The sequence below is a fragment of the Pongo pygmaeus genome, chromosome 19, assembly GCF_028885625.2.
Source record: "Pongo pygmaeus isolate AG05252 chromosome 19, NHGRI_mPonPyg2-v2.0_pri, whole genome shotgun sequence".
Classification (NCBI taxonomy): domain Eukaryota; kingdom Metazoa; phylum Chordata; class Mammalia; order Primates; family Hominidae; genus Pongo; species Pongo pygmaeus.
The window spans coordinates 87,175,831-87,191,056 of record NC_072392.2 but is presented as its reverse complement, the minus strand read 5'-3'; the positions used below and the strand labels follow the sequence as shown (position 1 = coordinate 87,191,056).

The 15,226-nt window shown below is 36.2% G+C and overlaps 1 protein-coding gene and 1 long non-coding RNA gene across 3 annotated transcripts in view; one reads left to right on the top strand and one right to left on the bottom strand.

Moving 5' to 3' along the window:
• The window catches only part of ABCA9 (ATP binding cassette subfamily A member 9), a 79,947-nt gene that overhangs the window by 42,486 nt on the left and 22,235 nt on the right, over nt 1–15,226 (top strand). For both annotated transcript variants that reach the window (XM_054457983.2, XM_063656521.1), the window contains 5 exons: nt 535–668; nt 1,960–2,097; nt 6,342–6,449; nt 10,184–10,357; nt 10,548–10,661. In XM_054457983.2, the coding sequence (XP_054313958.2) occupies nt 535–668; nt 1,960–2,097; nt 6,342–6,449; nt 10,184–10,357; nt 10,548–10,661 (668 nt within the window). The remainder of the gene's footprint in view (nt 1–534; nt 669–1,959; nt 2,098–6,341; nt 6,450–10,183; nt 10,358–10,547; nt 10,662–15,226) is intronic.
• Nucleotides 4–6,444, bottom strand: LOC129017424 (uncharacterized). Its single transcript, XR_008495069.1, has 3 exons — nt 6,322–6,444; nt 6,072–6,173; nt 4–223 (listed from the first exon to the last, which is right to left on the bottom strand). It is a non-coding gene; the product is annotated as an uncharacterized LOC129017424 (long non-coding RNA).

Sequence of the window (15,226 nt, the reverse complement as noted above, 5' to 3'; positions counted from 1 at the left end):
AAACTCTGTGTGTTTTAGAAAGCATATATGAGGCCAAACAGAAAATAAATTAAAAAATGAAAAATACGACATTGGAGAGTTTGTTTTAGAAATAGATTCTGCAAGTTTACTTAACCTTAATGTTTGTTGCACAAAGCAACTAAAGAGGAGGTAGGGAGGTAAATCATTGACTCACCTCTGAGGTCTTTGTGTATCATTTTGTAAATCTGTGCTGTGCTGGGCTCTGGAAAAACAATGTTTCAAATTAAAAAAGATAGACTATTAATAGCTTCAAGGATTATAATGTTAACAGCAATTCTTATTTCTATACTAACAGAAATTATAATGAAATGCCTAGGCTCTAGATAAAGTAACCTTGTCATACCTATGATATTAGACTGGATTTTTGTACCAGAACATCAATTCTGCTTTGTTAAGAAAATCCTTAAACAGTCCTTTTGTATGATATGCTTTGTGTGATGTAATGTATGTTTAATATTACTTGACTATTGTTTTATTTCATTTTTGCTTCCTTTAATCTTTGCCTGCACGTAGGGTCAACCATTGATAACTTCTTACGTTCATTGAGGCGACAGAACATAGCTATAGAAGTGGATGCCTTTGGAACTAGAAATGGCACAGATGACCTGTCTTACAATGGTGCTATCATTGTGTCAGGTGATGAAAAGGTATGCTGTACTCCAGGTGCTACATTTCACCAAAGATGGACTATGGGTGTACAATATGAATAGTTCATATCAGCTGAATGAAAGGCCAATTTCACACAAACAAATGGGATAGTTCTCATTTTTATAGAAGAGGCTGGACTACAATTATTTCCCCATAGCCTTCAGCATGGCAATACGTAATGAAATTTATTTGATTTTATTCCTGATTAAGTTGAATGCACTGCTATAATTAATAATTTATTTAGGTCATTATTATCAACTGGATTCCATTCCAATAATTAAATTAAATCTCATTCTCAGTTGGACTGAGAACAACTGCCCAATGTAGACTGGGCCTTTGCTTGTCTGTTTTCTGTGTCTGCACACTGCTTCACTTATTCGTATAACCTGCCTAGACCCTGTAGGAATTTGAGTCAGAGATCTCTACAGTAGGCAAATTGAAAAGATGAGATAATTATGTTAAATGCATAAATCATAGCTGTTAGGTGTCACAAAGTGTGGCCATTTGTAATTTGTCACAGTTAATTTTCAGGAATAAATTCCATGCCAACAATAAAGTAAGAAATTACCTTCAAGATAGTTCTCATTATATCTTAAGTTATTTTTCAGTATGCTCAGTAAAATAGTTTTAATATCAGTAGACATTGCTTTAGGTAATTAGGTTAAATACAATACACTTGATTTATTTATTATTGCAAAAATGTGTTCTCAAAGCTTGCCCACATTTTGGGCAATATGGATAATGAATTTACTTATATTTTTCTCTGAGGGAAAAATAATCACATTATACACACACACACACACACACACACACACACACACACACACACGTTATTTTAAGGGAGACTTTACAAGTAAGCACAGAATTTGTGAAAACCTATGCTTTCATTACAACTTTCTGCCTGCCTCCTATTTCTCAAGTATCCAAACATCATATACTTATAAAATGAATGTGTCACATTTTGAAACAAAGTCTATAGCCAGGTTAAACTGAGGTTACACTATGGAGATTCGTAGTGTTGCACTAAATATCATTTGAAGTATTTTGTTTTGTGATGTTTGGGCATAAATAGTCACATGGTTGATGTTATGGTGGGTAGAAACCAAAATACCGGATTCTTTAAGTATACTAAGAATTAATCAAATATTATGAGTGATAGTGATATTAATCACATTCAGTGCTTGGGACTCATTATATTATCAATAACTTGAATGATTTTCTAACATGTTCACTCATTAAATTTTGTATTTGCTTTATGAAGACTTAGAATTGGTACTTGTTGTATTTCAGGATCACAGATTTTCAATAGCATGTAATACAAAACGGCTGAATTGCTTTCCTGTCCTCCTGGATGTCATTAGCAATGGGCTACTTGGAATTTTTAATTCGTCAGAACACATTCAGACTGACAGAAGCACATTTTTTGAAGTAAGTATAATTATATCTCATTTATACTGTGCCATGATAAGTTTTCAAGAAAATTCTTGAAATGCTAACATAATATTATATTACTTTTTGTGAATCTATTTTTAAACTTTTGTGTGTGTGTGTGTATATATATATATACACACATATATAAATCTGTGTGCAGTATTTTATATATATATAAATCACTGTATATGTAATATATGTACACACACACAATTTAGAAATGACCACACAACATCATAACACACACACACACACACACAATTTAGAAATGATCACACAACATTATAACCTTATTCAGATGACTTGGTGTCAATGGAGCAACAGAAAAATACAACTCATTATGGCTTTTGGTCTAGATCTGTCACTATCTGTGGCCCTAGGTAGTGGGACATTGTTGAAACAGATTTAAAGATCAGACTATGTGACCTTCTTTTTATTTATTTATTTATTTATTTATTTTTAAATTTTATTATTATTATACTTGAAGTTTTAGAGTACTGTGTGACCTTCTTAAGCAACTTGACTTCTATAGGCTATAGTTCATCAATTTACAAAAAACAGATTAAAGACTTTATCACAAAAGTTTCTTAAGAAGTAAATGAGGCAATGTGAGCACCTGGCTAAGTTGGACCGGTTATTGTAGGAATGAGTGATGAGGCACGTAAAATAGGACAACTGCAGGTGCTCAGTAAATTATATTTCTCATTATTACTGCTATTAAAACTATTTTTCTTGGGATGCATCAAAAGAAGTTTCCATTAAAGAATGTTCAGCTTTGTTAGATCTGGGGACTGGCTGAATGAGAACTAAGGCAGTTCTTGTTTAAAATCTAATTTCTCAGGCCTGCTTAGATGCCCAGAGGCAGAAGATCTGGGGTAGAGATGTGGGCATGCACTTCTATGTCTTCAGGTCACCTCTTTCATCTTGTTATGTTGAAACACCCTTCGTCTGGTTTAAATGACACCCTGGGCATATTCTATAGCTTCTTGGTCACTTTTTGTTACGAAGAATCATTCTAGTGCTGTCCTAAATTTCAATTTTCCATTCAATTTAAACTTTGCAGGGTCAAATTGAGGCCTAACAGGGCATGGAAGAGGGTAGGTAGTGGTGGTGTGATTTGCTCTTCCATTTCCCTTTGCAGTCTAACACCTTGGAATAGAAAAGGGAGGGTGTCCTAGCTTTCAGACAATCCCCTTTCCCTCCACTTCTGAGTAAAGCACTGCTGTGCTGGAGGCAGAATGGAAGAATGGAGAGCTGGAGCTCTTCCTATGGAACTGGTGCTGGGGAGACATCGTGCTTTCTCTAGTTCCTAGTAGTTTCTACGTATGTGGTCACCACAGCCCAAGTGACCCATGTAATTGTCTTGGGGTGGTGTTTAGCTTGGCCCCAGACCCTTCTGTAGGTGATGACACACTCAGGGCTGCAAAGTCTCTTTAGGCTGCTGCAGGAAAGTCCACACCATCAAACTTTCTCCAGCCTACGTTGTTCGTGGTTTGATGTGTCCATCCTCTAGGTAATTCAACAACTTCTGCCTTATTTTAACCTCTGTACTTCCTCAGAAAGAGCTATGAGAGCTGTTTGAGTGCTTCTTGCATGCTGCCTGAAAGCTACAGAGGTTTGGGGATGTGAAGGAGATTATCCTGTCTTCTCCAAAGCACATCATACCATAGTCCTTTCAAGCCACGTTTCAGCAGTCCTCCCTCCTTCAAAAATCTGTAGGACAAAACCAGATATTTCCCATGTGATTTATATGTATTAGCATGTTTAAATGTCCCAAGCAGACTTTGAGATAGTTGTTACTATTCCCATTATAGATTGAGCATCCCTTATCTGAAATGTTTGGGACCAGAAGTGCTTCAGATTCTCGATTTTTTCAGATTTTGGAATATTTGCATTTACATAATGAGATATATTCGGGATGGGACCCAAGTCTAAACATGAAATTCGTTTATGTTTCATGTGCACCTCTTACACAGAGCCTGAAGATATTTTTATTCAATGTTTTTAATAAACTATGTGTTGTGTGCCTATGTTTTGACTGTGACCCTTCACATGAGGTCAGGTATGGAATTTTCCACTTGTAGTGTCATGTTGGCACTCAAAGACTTTTGAATTTGGAGCATTTCAGATTTCAGATTTTCAGATGAGGGATTCTCAACTTGTGTTATTATTAGACAGCTGAGGAAACTGTAGCCCACTGAGGTGTCACTGTGTTTCATTATCTATTATATTTGAGTAGGCTAGCCAATTATCTGGATGACAAAGAATAGGATGTTCCCAAGAATGAGCAAGTGACCTGAATTCCCACCTTTAAAAAGATGTCTTCACTACACAGTATTGGCTACCCACCAGCCCAGCTGACCTTGAGTTCATAGGTAGACAAATTCTCTCTTTGAATTGCCACCTCTGGTTTCCCCACCCAGCTCCTGGCATTCTCTCTTACAATTCTGTAAGCCTATTCTACTTGATCCTAAAGTACCAGGCTCACTGTAGCACCGGCCTTGCTGCTGATCCCTCTCAATAATTTTTATCATCTATCGGAGTGTCCTACAGCGCTCCCATCTAGCCATTCCTGCAAGTCATCACCTGGCCAAACTACCCAGGAGGCATCAAGTGTCTTTCAGCTTAGGAAGGACCCCATCAGGCTGAGTCACATCAAACTCTGACTGTGGGTGGATATGATCCAACAGGGACATAATATGTCGTTTATGAACCCAGTCATGAGTAAGGAAGCTGGCTGTCAAGATGAATTGTGATTTTTCTTCCCCCAGAGGTCTTCCAAATCAGGAAAATCAACAACGGTATCCACAGGCAAAGATATGAGATGGGGGGTGGAGTCTTTGGCGCCCTTTTTTCCCCTCCCAGGGCCTTATCTACACAAACACATCTTTAGCCAAGCAAGTTTTATATGCTGTAATGTCTCAGAGGGGTGCTGAGTTTTAGGAGGGAGTAAGAGAACAGAGAAGTAAGGAAACTTCAAAACTCATCATACCAGATGACTTGCAATGTAGTGAGGTAACTGATGATAGATCAAATTAAGGTTTGTACTACCATACAATCCATCAATCTCACCTTTGCTACCCCCACAAAAGGAAATAAGTATATCAAAGAGATATCCACACTCTCATGTTTGTTTCAGCACTGTTCACAATAGCCAAGATTTGGAAGAAACCTAAGTGTCCATCAACAGATGAATGGATAAAGAAAATGAGGTACATATACACAATGGAGTACTATTCAGCCATAAAAAGGAATGAGAGCCTGTCATTTGCAACAATGTAGATGGAACTGGAGATCACTATGCTAAATAAAATAAGCCAGGCACTGAAAGACACACATTGCATGTTCTCATTTATTTGTGGGATCTGAAAATTAAAACAGTTGAACTCATGGACATAGTCAAATGATGGTTACCAGAGGCTGGGAAAGGGAGTGGGGAGTGGGAGTGGGAATGGTTAATAGGCACAAAAAATAGTTACAGAAATAATGAATAGGGCCTAGTATTTTATAGCACAACAGGGTGGCTCTAGTCAATAATAATTTAATCGTATATTCAAAAATAACTAAAAGTATAATTGGATTGTTTGTAACGCAAAGGATAAATGCTTGAGGGTATGGATACCCCATTCTCCATGATGTGCTTACTTCACATTTTATTCCTGTATCAAAACATCTCATGTACCCCATAAATATATACATCTACTATGTACCCACAACAATTAAAAATTTAAATTTTTTTTTTTCAAAATTAAGGCTTGTAGCAAAACTCAAGATCCTCTTTAACATGTATAGGGTTTTGATTTTTTTTAACGTAGTGCCTGACATGGAAGGCGTGCTGACCATTTTTCTCCTAGCCCCTCCACTGACAGTCCACCATCTCTATTGTCTCTTAAAACATCAGCCTTGATGTATATAAGCAATGCATGTAAGATTGTAACCGTAAAGTCAGAGAGCAGACGTTTCATGCCTACCTTACAAGTTATTAACTGTGTGACCTTAGACAATTCATATCACTTGGTTGAATTTGCTTCTTCATAAGTAAATCAGGCCACATGTTCAGAAGGTCCTGGTGGCTGCAACACAGGATTTAAAATGAATGTGGGTAAGAAGTTGCATATAGGACCTTGAGAAGTGCTTTGAGCGATCAGCCCAATTCATTTATTTGAGTGATTTAGTTGAGAAAGTACAGATGAAACAGATGCCCAATCGCCATCAGTTCACCATGTCCCACGTGATTTCAGGAGCATATGGATTATGAGTATGGGTACCGAAGTAACACCTTCTTCTGGATACCGATGGCAGCCTCTTTCACTCCATACATTGCAATGAGCAGCATCGGTGACTACAAAGTAAGAAGAGTTAAAGTCTTCACATGTTTTTTATTTCTAGAGAACCCTTCCCCCACCCTTATGACTATAAATTTACATGCAAGTGGTAAATCTAATTTTTGTACTTGACGCAATGAATAATCAAGCACTTTAATAATAATTGCCAAATATGAAGAAAATGCTGTCTTTCTGAAACAAATGTGAGACCTCAGGAAGGACAGCTTAGATGTCATCTGCTAACAGGGAATGACAACTTTCAACTGTTTATCACTTAAAATTTTACTTATAAGACTTACTCACAGACATAATCACACCTCATCTCTCAATGGTGGTTTCTACTTTGCAGATGGTGGTAAAGCTACTCAGTTTAAAAGCCCTGACCAACTCACCACAGCACTTTGACTTGTTGTTGGAAAATATTGTCTGTTTAAAGCTCCATTTTTGTGAGTTTTTAAAAAATAAAATTCAAGGAGCCTGTAACAGAGTCTATCTGCCACTCTCCCATGTCTTCATGTCCTTGCCATCATCCACTGATGCTCAGGACATGTTTTTGAAGGGCTTGACTTAATTTTTATTTATTCTGCTCTTAAACTGTCCCTATCTTTAGTGACTTCTCCCATGAGAAACACAAAATACTATTTTTCCTTTACTCTTATAAGACCACACATTCACTGTCTTTTTCCTCCTGCTCTTGTCACTCTTTCTCACACTTTTTTGGGGGTAAACTCCTCTGAGTTCAAATCTCAATATTTCCATTGTCAAGCTGCATGAATCTCAAAAGTTACTTATCAATCTATGCCTCATTTTGTTCACCTGTAAAATGAGATACTAGTTACATCTATGTGAAATAGGTTTCTGTGAGGATGTGGTGAAATAATACCAATGAGTTACTTAGTACCATATTTGCCTTATAGTAACTTTCCCATAAATGTTAATGTTTGATGTCTAAATGTCCAGGCTTTAGTTCTAGGGCCCTTTTCAGCTAGTTCCAGAATTCTTGACTTCTATATGTACAGTGGCCTATGTGATATTACCATATAGCTGAGTAATAGATATTTCACACATGGGCAAAATAAAACTTTTTATTTTCCTAACCAGATATGCTCACTTCATGATTTTCCTATTTCAGCAAATGGCACTATTGTCTACAGTTGCTCTAGCATAAAATTTTGGTGTTATCGTTGTCTGTTTATCTCCTTTATTTAATCCTTTGGAAATTCTTTTAAGTTCTACTTCAAATCCATCCATTTATCTCCCTCTCCACTATTTTCTTCCTGGTCTAAGTCATCATCATTCCTTGCCTAAACCACTGCAAGAGTTACCCATTGGTTTCCTTATTTGCAATTAATTCCTTTCATACAACCAGAGCAAACTTTCAGGAGTTTAAATTAGATCATCTCATTACCTTGTTTAACAACCTCAGCAGTTTCTCTTTGCAGGTAGAATTAAATTCTAATTCTTTACGTTGTCTGGCAGAGCTCTCCCTCCCTCATTTGTCTCTTGTTTATCTCTCTACCTTTCCTCCTTGTACTCTCCTCCTCTAGCTACCCCACTTTTCCTTCTGGTTCTTAAATATGCCAGTATCATCTGGGCCTTTACACTGGCCATCTCTTCTGGCTGGAATGCTCTTTCTTCTGTTCTTTCTACAGCTGGCTTTTTGTAATTCAGATCTCAGCACAAATATTTAAATATTTCAGCCAAGACCCCTTCTCTGCTTAACTAGTCTGAAATAGATTTCCCATAACTATTATATGAGCTTATCTTAAAAACCTATGCATGGTACTTATCATTATCTGAACCTTTGCTTTTTTTTTTTTTTTTTTGTTAACTGTCTCCTGTCAACTAGGAATAAACATCATCAGCACAGGAATGTTTTTCTCTAAATTTTACCTACTTCATTGTTACTCATCTCTATAAATAATGGATCACCTTTCATTCTTTTACTCTTAACTGAAACCTAAGAGCTATTTTTGTTAGGATTGCCAGAATTAAGCAAATAAAATGACAGACAACCAGTTAAGATTTAATATCAGAAACAATGAATTTTTTTAGTATAAGTATTTTCCAGATATTGCATGGGACATACTTATACTCAAAAGGTTATTTATCTAAAATTCAAATTTAACTGGCAACTCCACGATGTCAATGTCTTTCTTTCTCTCTCATCTTCATAGCTGGTTAATGTTGAAGTCACGGAGTACACTTCTGAAATATTTCTGGAATCTTTCTGTTTTCCTCCATCTCTCCTACAATACACCAGCCAGAGCCATCATCATCTCTCTTCTGGATGAGCACAACAGCCACCCTATAAGTCCATATTAGTCGTCTCTATTTTTCATCCAGTGTGACAGAGTAATACCTTAAAAACACAAAGCTGACCATGTTAATTCTCTGTCTAAATCCCTTCAATGGTTTCTTATTATACCAAGGAGCAGGATTGAAATCCTTGCCATTGTCTGAAAGCCATGAGTGATCTGGACCCAGGTGTATCTTTCTCCCTTAATCTGATGCCACTGCCACCTTGATAACCATGCTCCAGCCACACGGGCTTCTTTCCAGTTTCCCAGAACATCAGCCTCTTTCCACGGAAGGGTCTTCTCTCCTGCTGTTCTCTCTGCCCACAGTGCTTTCTGACCTGTCACCCAGATATATCCTATTCACTGCCCATACCCTAACTCATGACTTCACAAGGGAACCTTCTCTGACCTGATCCCCAAGTTACAATTTGTTTCTCTTTGAAAGGCTGTAATACAACCCTGAATTCTTCTTAACACATGCACAATTTTACTTAGGTAGCTATCACTATATTTATTTGCTTATTGCCTCTATTTCCTCTTCCCCTGCAACTTAAATTTATAAGTGCCCCATGACCAACATGAAGCCAGCCATACGGTATACATTCTGTAAATATATATTAAATAAGTTGATGAATAGAAAATATCAAGCTCTCTAACAGTCCTCACTATCATCCTCTTTCCTGCTTCCTTCCAGGTGCACTCTCCTTTCCAGAATTATCTGCATTCCAGCTTTTTTCTATTGAATCTCCTTATATAGACTCAATTTTAGATTTAAAATTTTAATTGCCTTTGTGCTTTACTGTTTAAAATAGTCCAGATCATATTTTCAAGACCTTGTGTTATGACAATCACTGCAATAATGTGACTTATAGTGGTCACAGTAGCAAAATCCACTCACTAGTTTTCACAGTGTGATGATGAAAAATTTGACTTACAGCAAGACAGTAAGAATAGTGCAACATTTTAAAGGCAGTCTTGCCAATTCCAACCTAAACAGTTTTTAAATGAAATCAACTAGAGGACCATTTCTTAGACCCAAAATAAAATGCCAATGATAAATGCACTGTTTACATTCAGCATAAATTTTAAGTGTCTTACAGGAAATGGTAATCCTACTTCTGTTGAACGTTTGTGCAATGTGCAAGTTTTCATGTCGAAGGAAAGAATAGTCTTGGAAAGAAAAGATGTCTTCTCACTGAGGCCGTGCCCAATCACTCTGTGACATAACATTAGCTAGTTATGTTGGTCATTTTCCCTTTAAACAATGAAATCATGACGTGGCTTGCAGCATTATCAATGTCTGAACAAGGGTGTGGCGAATGGTGCTATCGTTTGCTAAATCAGGATAATATTTCTAAAAGACAAAGCAAAAATGAATGCTTTCATGACTATATATTTGCAATTTCCCAAACTTCAGCTTTTCAGAACCTTTTGATGATTCTTGTATTTCTTTATCAGAAAAAAGCTCATTCCCAGCTACGGATTTCAGGCCTCTACCCTTCTGCATACTGGTTTGGCCAAGCACTGGTGGATGTTTCCCTGTACTTTTTGATCCTCCTGCTAATGCAAATAATGGATTATATTTTTAGCCCAGAGGAGATTATATTTATAATTCAAAACCTGTTAATTCAAGTAAGTGGCAGCAATTTTGAAATGGTTTTATTAGACTATTTTTTTCATGAATGCAGTAATATTATTAATCTTAAACCAAAGAACTTCAAATTACCTGTGCTATTGCATAGTTTTGGAAAATTGAGGAGTAAGTATGAGTACTCTTCTAGATAGTATTTACCTTATTCAACCTTAACATTTCTGTTTTCAGATCCTGTGTAGTATTGGCTATGTCTCATCTCTTGTTTTCTTGACATATGTGATTTCATTCATTTTTCGCAATGGGAGAAAAAATAGTGGCATTTGGTCATTTTTCTTCTTAATTGTAAGTATGCATATACTACCTATTATTTTACCGTTTTTCATAAATCCAAGAACATATTTTAATCTTTGTACTAAGCAGAGTGGCAAATTAATATTGCTCTCTAGAAAATTTTAATTCCTCTAAGATAATCACAGTTCTATTTAAAGTCTACTCTATGAGTGAGTGTATGTTATCTATAAACTATGATCCTCAAACATATCTCCAGGTCTAACTTCTCCCCTGAGTAGAGACTTCTGCTTCTAGCAATTCACTTGCAATTTCACCTGAATATTTAAAGAACACCTTAGTGATCACCTACCAGAAATGTAATTGTCACCTCAATCTTATTCTTCATCATTTCTTTTTTCTTTTTTTTTTTCCTGAGTCAGAGTCTTGCTCTGTCACCCAGGCTGGAGTGCAGTGGCATGATCTCAGCTCACTGCAACCTCCGCCTCCCATGTTCAGGCAATTCTCCTGCCTCAGCCTCCTGAGTAGCTAGGATTACAGGTGTGCACCACCACACCCGGCTAATTTTTGTATTTTTAGTAGAGACAGGGTTTCATCATATTGGCCAGGCTGGTCTCGAACTCCCGACCTCGTGACCCACCCACCTTGGCCTCCCAAAGTGCTGGGATTACAGGCATGAGCCACCGTGCCTGGCCTTCGTCATTTCTGAATAGATTACATTATTGCAGCAGAATCCACCTAGCTAGTTTCTCATTCTAAAAGTTTGGAATCATCCTTGATCATGCTCCATTTTTTTCCTTCCTTCCATCTCTGCATGCATGTCATTTAAACTCTAGACATTTCCCTGTCTGCCTGATGTGTCCCAACTTCACTGCTATATCCATTGCCTATGCTTTCATGCTCTTTCACCTAGAGTAGCGTAACATATCTGTAACTGTCCTCTCTGTTTCTACTCTCTTGCCTCCTGTGAACTATCTTCTATATAATATCCAATGAGATGTTTTTAAAATAAATTTTAGTTGAAAAGTATAGCCTACATTATAGAAAAGTTCACACATTTTAAGCACACCAAGTAATGTTCTGTTTATTGATGTGTCTGGTAGTTTTTTTGAGCCCTTCCCAAAAACTACCAGCTACATCAATAAGTAGAAAAATACTAGAACCCTAGAAGCCCCCTTCCATCCCATTTCCAATTTCCCTCCTCCTTGTAAAAATCATTACTCCTATTATATTAACACAAGTTAGTGTAGCCAGTTTCTGAACTTAATAAAAATGGAATCATGTAGAAGGCATAATTATATATCTGTACATAATCGACAATAGGTTATTTAGAATTGTCCATGCTGTTGTATTTGATAACAACTGGAATAGTTTATTCCTTTTCATTGCTGTAGTAGTCTACTGATGAATGTGCTATAATTTATTTATTCATTGTTGATGGACATTCAAGTAGCTTCTTGTTTTGAACTGTTATAAATAACACTGCCATGAACTTTCTTGTTTCTTGTATGTCTTTCAGTGCATGTGTGTGTGTATATCTTGAGATGTAAACCTAGCAGTGGAATTACTAGGTCATAATGTATTCAACTTTATGTTCAACTTTAGTTGATCTTGCCAAACAGTTTTTCAAAGAGGTGGAACCACCCACAGAGTATGAGAATTCCAGGGGATGATATGGGGGATGCCTCACATTTGGAAGAAACTAAAATAAAATACCATGAGTAAATATAAATTAGAAAATAAGAAGAAAAGACAATGACTTCCAGACTGGGTTAAAAAAATTAGCTTTTTTTTTTATAATAAACACATCTAGGTCATGGGCAATGACTTAACAAGCATTTTTTAAAATGAGGAAATTAGAAATGGCTACCCAAATAGCAGATGAAGTCAAGTTCTAGACCTAAACTCTTAAATAAGGAAAGAAATATGTTGACAAAATGCAAAATCCATGAAGAAAATGGAAGTCTCTTAATTTGTTTAGCAAATAATACACAACAGCAAAATACATCACACAATCATCTCCAAAGATCCAAGTGGAACTTAAATCACCTGTTTCAGAACTAGAAGATTAGTTGGAAAAAAAATAAGCCAGCATGTAGAAATTTAAATTAAATATCATACAAGTTGTATTTGAGTAGGTACGTAGACAGAGAACCTCTTTGTTCGTAGAGCAGGGTAGAACGAAACAAAGAAAACCGAAGTGGAAATGTGGCGGCCAAGGAACGAAGTCCCTGATGCAGAGCTTTTCCCAAGTCCATTTCCATCCTCAACAAGCAATTTTGATGAGGAAAAGTTAGTTGATAAAATACTGATAATTGGCTCTAAAAAGGTATACATGAGTGACTGAGTTAACATCCTAGCACAGGTAAATAAAAACCCTTGAGAGAAGAATGCTTTACCTGGAGAGGCAGGATGCTGAGGTTTGCTATTTTACAGGGCTCTGGACTGAATTGGACTGTGGCCCAAGGTCTAATAGGGTGCCCACCCCTTGACAATGAGATTCACTGCCTACTAGGTAGGGTGAAAACTGGTGCAGAACACTGGACATGACCTACAGGAGAAAGGAATAAGGCTACACACAGCCTAAGCTGAGGACACTGTATGCATCTAGGCCTCCAGGCTTCAAAGATACTGATAGAAAGCAATGCCCTACATCAAAATATTACTCAGAGAAAAAGATAAGCCAATATCAGCCAAGAAAGAAAGCATGTTCAGAAATGATAAGCACTTTATCAGAGCAAATAGAAGATCTCAGTAGACCTGCATATGTTAGACATGTCCAAGATAAAAAGGTACTGCATGACCTCCCAATAACAAGGAAATTAATAAAGTATTCCAAAACAATGCAGAACAAATAAAACTTCCATTCGAGCATTCTCTATAGATTTTTTAAAAGAATACACATTTAATAAGACAAAAGCTCAGAGTCACAATGATAAAACATCCTGAATGCCAAAAAAAAAGAAATTTTAGATCCACACAAACACACTAACCATAAGTATAATTTCAGAATTAATAATGAATTCTGAAAAAGGCTGAAAATCTAACTACATGTGTAAAATAAAGGATTAAGATAATCACCATAATCAGCAAGACAACAATAAAAAAAGATGTAAATACAAAACCAATCCAACAATAATTAATATTTTTTATGTAGCAAATCCATTGTTACACATATGTATAATTCTTTTAAAATAATTCTATGTATAAAAATATAATAGAAGAAATTCTTAAATTTAGAAAGAACTGTTATGGAATGATCCATATTCATTACGATATGAAACTTGCAAATAAAGGCACCCAAGAGATAAATGAAAACCAATCATAAAAGAGAAAACTTCCAGCTGCCTCAGATTTATGTCCTACAATTCCATGTGTCAGTTTTCACACATTTGAGGGAAAGGAAATGGAATTTCTCTCTTCCAAAATTATATCTACCAAGTTGCAGTTCTAGGAAAGGTCAGACATAATCAAATATAAAATCTGGAAGTAAACGTTTTAAAAGCCCTACTGAAAAATATTAGTCAGTCCACACAAAAACCTGCACAATGATGTTTATAGCAGCTTTAATTATAATTGTCAAAACTTGGAAGCAACCAAGATGTCCAAGATGGTGAATAGACAAACTGTGTTACATCTAGACAATGGAATATTATTTTGTGTAAACAGAAATGTGCTCTTAAGTCATGAAAAGACATGGAGGAAACTTAAATGCGTATTACTAAGTGAAAGAAGCCGATCTGAAAAGTCTACACACTGTATAATTACAACTAAATGACATTCTGGAAAAGGCAAAACTATGGAGACAGTAAAAAGATCAATGGTTGCCAGGGGTCATAGCGAGTGAGGATAGGTGGATCACTGAGGATTTTTAGGCCTGTATGATACTATAATGGTGGATACATATAATTAAAAATTTGTCCAAACCTATAGAATATACAACAACAAGAGTAAGCTCTAATGTAAACTATGGACTCTGGGTGTTAAAGATGTGTCAATAAGGCTCATCAATTCTAACAAAAGCACCACTTTGTTGGGGAATGTTAATAATGGCGGAGGCTGTGCCTGTATGAGGGCAGGGGGTATATGAGAAATCTCTTAATCTTCCACTCAGTTTTGCTGTGAAGCTAAAACTGCTCCAAAAAATGAATAAATAAATAATAAAATCTTTTTAACAAAAAAAAAAGAAAAAAAATACCCAGGAACAAATTACAGCCACATGAAAGATGAACCACTTAGGGTTAAAATTAATCCAACCAAGAAATAAAGAATTCAAGAAAAGAAAAATTGCAAAAGCACTGATAAGGACCGCTGAATTCACTTAAACATTTAGGAAGATCAAATAACTTTGGGAATCATAGAATACTTAAATATTTAATAGAAAAAATTCATAAAGTTGAAGAGTTCCTTTTGTAAAGCAAACATAACTAATAATAAAACTTCAAAGAGCTTTAAAAACCCATTGATAAATTCACTTGGAAAAATTAAAGACAACTCTCTAAATAGAAAGAAAGCAAACACAGAAGTAAGTTTGAAAAAGAATAATTTGGCCGAGCTCAATGGCTCACGCCTGTAATCCTAGCACTTTGGGAGGCCAAGGTGGGTGGATCACCTGAGGT